Source organism: Catharus ustulatus, chromosome 4 (genome assembly GCF_009819885.2).
Source record: "Catharus ustulatus isolate bCatUst1 chromosome 4, bCatUst1.pri.v2, whole genome shotgun sequence".
NCBI lineage: Eukaryota > Metazoa > Chordata > Aves > Passeriformes > Turdidae > Catharus > Catharus ustulatus.
Window position 1 is genome coordinate 32477166 of NC_046224.1, and position 5000 is coordinate 32482165.

The 5000-nt window shown below is 38.4% G+C and overlaps 1 protein-coding gene across 1 annotated transcript in view; it reads left to right on the plus strand.

Moving 5' to 3' along the window:
• The window catches only part of FOXP2 (forkhead box P2), a 400669-nt gene that overhangs the window by 354256 nt on the left and 41413 nt on the right, over positions 1-5000 (plus strand). The window contains exons 13-14 of the mRNA XM_033057875.2: positions 2201-2288; positions 4707-4790. Coding sequence (XP_032913766.1) covers positions 2201-2288; positions 4707-4790 — 172 coding nt within the window. The remainder of the gene's footprint in view (positions 1-2200; positions 2289-4706; positions 4791-5000) is intronic.

Here is a 5000-nt window from a genome sequence, read left to right on the forward strand (position 1 = left end):
TAAATAAAGCAAGCCTACTTCACAGGCAAGAAAGATCAGAAAAAAATAATTCTTAAAACAATTTTTACACTCTTACTGTTTCCATAAGTATCTTTTCTCCAAAATGCACAGCAAAATGCACAGTAAAAGTATGATATAAAAATGTGTGTATCTCACCAGTTTCTGAAGATTACTGTGTTAACTCTGAAGAAACTTGCAACATACTCCCAAGTTACCGTGTAATCATATTGAAATTACATTACACTGGACTTTCTTCTCCCACACTGCACACTGCTGTTACATTTAAAGTTCCTCAGGGCAAGGACTATGTCTGTATCTATTTTGTAAGGTGTTATGCAAACATATGGTGTTGTAATAACTAATAAATAATCATGAGTATGCAGTAGCCTCAAACTTGGGCTGGGAGATCTTCCATAGCTGTACGCTTGCTTACTCTCCTGTTATCCACCTGTACCTGCGAACATACAGGTGAGCATATGTGCACCTGGCAGCACAGGGTACTGGTGTGTACCGGTGATAGTGGTGATGATGCAGACCTTTTTCTGACAATTTTGTACCAAATTAACTGAAAATATTAAACTGTTACGTTAACAGGCCATGCACTATCACGCCTGTGTAATTGAGGGAGTAAAATTCTTCTGAATCACAATTTCAGAAAACCAGTGAATGGCTCTGAGCAATTACCTGCTTTTAAAACTGATTGTGCATTTTTGCATCAATGGGAGGGATGAAGTCAGTGCCTTTGAAAATATAAATAAATTATAAGTTCTATGACTCACGTAAAGGAAATGTGTCCTTAGTGATGTTTGAACTTAGCATAAACTACCAAGCAAGTTACATGCATATTCTTAAGAATTTTATATTAAAAGAATGAACAAAATCTTTCACAATTACTTGTATCTCTTCTTTAGCCATGCCTGTTTCAAGAATAGCAGAACATTTTGCTCACCTGAACACTCTATCATAGGGTCCTAAACCTGTGAAGTCATGATTTAAGACACGAATGTTAGTAGAAGTGATAGAGTCACTCTCTTTTTCCACTGTTTCTGACAAATATGTTTTCTCCATAGATTAACAATCAAATGATTGCATAATTCTCTGATTAATTCTGCTAGAAAAGAAAAAGTAGAAGATACATTTTCTCCATTGTATAGATAACTTAGTTCTTGTAACTGTGAGACAATCTGTGACTGTAGTCCTTGTAAAGCTTTACCCCTCATGCCTACAGTGGAAATAGCCAGTAAATCCACATTCAAAGGCAGAACTCCTTTGCTCCCATTTCTTCTTCAACCTGATCTTTATGTTATCTTCTCCACGTTGCAGAAAGCCCACTATTAAAGCTCCAAAAGGGACTTCTTTGATCCTGGAAGAGAGTGAGAAGAAAACATTGTCCTTCAAAAAAACATTATTAATTGATCTTTTTAAATTTAGACTGAATTGAAACATCTGGGGAGCAGCCACTTGGGTCTAGGCTGAACTTCAGTTTCAGGCAGCTGCTCAGTGAGGTCCTCTTTTCCCTGATGCAGCGTGTTTTTGTTTTGCTAAGCTCGTGTGCAGCCTGAACCTTTCCCAGAAGGCTTGCTGTGTTAATAAGGTGCATAGCTGGTCCTTCTCCTGCCTTTACCTCTCACACTTTTCTTCATGCTGAGAGGGGGCAATGAGTTCCATCTTCCTCAGTAAGCTTCTAGAAACTGCATTGAAATTTGGCTGTTCCCCTACAGCTCTGTTTTTGAGGAGGGATAGTGGATGTTCGCTTGTTGCTTAATGATTAAAGAAGAGAAGCTAGAAAAATCTTAACAAAGTCTACATTAATTCTCAGTAGTTCAAGCAGCTTAAAAGCAATTATACCTTTTGAATACTCATTTGTAAGGTGATTCTCTTCATCTGCATCAGCTACAGGGAATGGAAATAAGTTCAGTCATTCTAAAAAATATTCCTAACTGGTTAAATTGGCCCTTAGATGGCATATGTGACCTGGGAAATAGAAACCAGGTATCTGACAGTCCTCACTGGGAAATTTTGTAGAACTAAATGAAATAATCAGTTTTATTATTTTGTATTGTTGTCTGTACAGCATGCTCTGACTAGGTCTTTCTGCACAACTCCGATTGGAACTAATGGAAGCCATATGTGCAGGAGAGAAAAATGGACTCATAAAGATATTTTCTTCTTCTTAACACTGTCTTACTTCCTTCTCTAGGCACCTTAACAATGAACATGCGTTGGATGACAGAAGCACTGCTCAGTGTCGGGTGCAAATGCAAGTGGTTCAGCAGTTAGAAATACAGGTTTGTTATATGGATGCATTATCCTCTACTTATTTACTGTTAACCTAAACTAAATTGAAAACACTTGCCTTAGCGACTCTAGCTTAAAGACATATGATTCTTACATTAAATTTGTTGATATTCATGAACAAGTGAGGGTTTTTTACTTACAGATTTTTCACATTATAAATTATGCAATAATTATCTAACATCAAGATTGTCTACAGTATTTTGCTTGAACTAAGACTCTGATGTTATTCATCACGAATGAAAAATGCAGTCCCTGGAGTAAAGATTGGATCCAAGCCATCTTTACTTTTTAAAATGCTGGGTCAGGACCCCTCTTCCTTCTTCCCCTTCTGACCCAGTGCTTGTCTGTGCTGGTCTGTGGGATAAAAGAGTAGCAGAGCCTATCTCCACCCAAAATGACTCCCAGCCTGATAGGGAGCCTTTTTCTGCAAGTAAGAAGGTGTAATATTAGACCCACTCAGGGAGGTCCCCAGGGAGTGGCATGCCTCAGACCGCAGGCCTGCAGTGCCCTGTGCATGCTCTAACCATTAGAGGTCACTGCATGTATGTGAATGCTCCCTTCTGCTCATGCAGGGAGTGATGAGTACCCCTGGGGTCTCCCTCTGTTGGGAGTACACTTTCCAGGCTATTGAGGTTGGGCACAAGCCTCAGGGCTGACCATGCAGGACACTTGCACCACGCTGTCTCCTGCTGCACGCACAGTCATGGGGGGCCACGTCTCAGCAGTCCCATGCCCTCTTGGGACTGCTCAGAGGAGCTCAAGGGATGCAGAAAGGAACTAAGATTTTTGTCCCTGTTTGTTACCGTATGTAGAGAAAGAAGGATAACAACTCTCACCTTTCTCACCTTTTTGGAATATTGTCTCACAGTTCTCTTTCATGTAAGAATACTTCTTTCAGCCAAGGCTTTTTTGGGTCTTTTTTACTTCAGTGCTGGAAATCCAAAACAATGAGAGGATCATACAATAATGTAGTTTGTTGCCATTTCCCTTAAAATGAATGACTTTTAAACCCAGGTAAAGCTGCTATTCCTTTTATATAATTTACACAGTAGCATTAGCTTAATTTGTTTGTTAGAATTGTTGGGAATTTATGTCATGGCAAATACTATGTCTCTAAAATGTCACACGTGTAGTATGAAGCTACACATAATATGAAGAAGAAACCTTCTTCTCATCCCTTGCCTCAGATGTTATTAATTGAAGAAACACAGATCAAATTAAATACATGCAATGCTAAAAATAGTTACCTCTCTTCAAATTATTTATGAGTTGTTTTTGTTTGTCCAGTCTCACCCTACAGGTATGTGAGCAAGAACTCTCTGGAAAATGGTAGTATTAAACACCAAACATAATTCTTATTGCAATTAATGTTGAAATCATGTTGTAGGTAGCCATAGCCAAATCACTAGAGAAAAATTTTGAACATTTCTTCTTGTAAGCCAGTTTGTGAAAAAAGAAAAAATCTTTACATGTTGTAAAATACATTTTTCTCTTTTATATTCTATTTTTATCAACAAGTTGCATATCGGAAGCACTTCCTCCTGTTTCATTTTTTACTTTTAATTTGGTACCTTGTTTGAATCTGAAACTACAAATATTTACATGATGTATGATCAGAAAATGGTATCAGTTAGGAAAAAGTAGAGGTTTAAGTAACATGATGTTTTTTAAAGCAGCATAAGGGCTTCACAGGAACTGTTTACCATTTACAAAGGCTAGGCTGTAATCTAACAGTTGAAGTGAAGATTTAGCTTGCAGTGTGACCAATTATGCCATTTTTTGCTTTGTCTGACTGCTAGTGAAGTAGGGTCCATCAGTTGTAATGAGACCCAGTGCAGTGTCGGTGCCGACTTGATGGCAGAGTTCAGTGTTTCACACTGCCTGGGCTCTGTCACTCTATTGAATTAGATTGATGATGGCAGATTGCAGGGGGCACTAACTGGACCTCAGTGGGAAAGGATGAAGTGTGTAGTCAATCCTGGCAGGCACTGTGCTTTGAGGACCCTTCACCCCCTCACAGCTGTTGGCACTAGTCCATTGCTAACAGTGTCCACAGGACTTTAAAGAGACACTATGGGCCTTCTAATTTATGGTCTTAGTAACTTGTTACTGTCGAGGCAACTGTGACCTCAATTCTCTTATTGACAAAAAGATGAAGTGCTATTTGTTTTCTCTGACCTTTTAACATATGAAAGGCTATAAAAGTTTTTGTTGGTTTTTTTTTTTCCTTCCTTTCTTTCTTTCTGTGGTCAAAGTTGCATTTCCTCTTAGATAAGTTTCTACTGACACAGACTTTTATATGCAGGAATCATTACACCAGACAAGCTCAATGATAAGATGTATCACTGCAGTGAAATAGCTGTATCAGTCATTTCTAAAATGCTTCTGATCCCACTCTTTCTTAACAGCTTTCTAAAGAACGCGAACGTCTTCAAGCAATGATGACCCACTTGCACATGCGACCCTCGGAGCCCAAGCCATCTCCAAAACCTGTAAGTGCATATTGCTTTATAAACAGTAAATAGGTCTACAAATGTAGCAGGCTAAGAAAATGAACAATTTAGTGACAGTTGGAAAACAATGAGTGTGATGAAAAATATGGCAATAAAATGAAGGTAAAATGCAATATCTTGTCAAATTGTATGTTTCTTTAAAAGTAATGCTATCTTTTGCAAAATCTATCCAATCTACACCATAGGTGA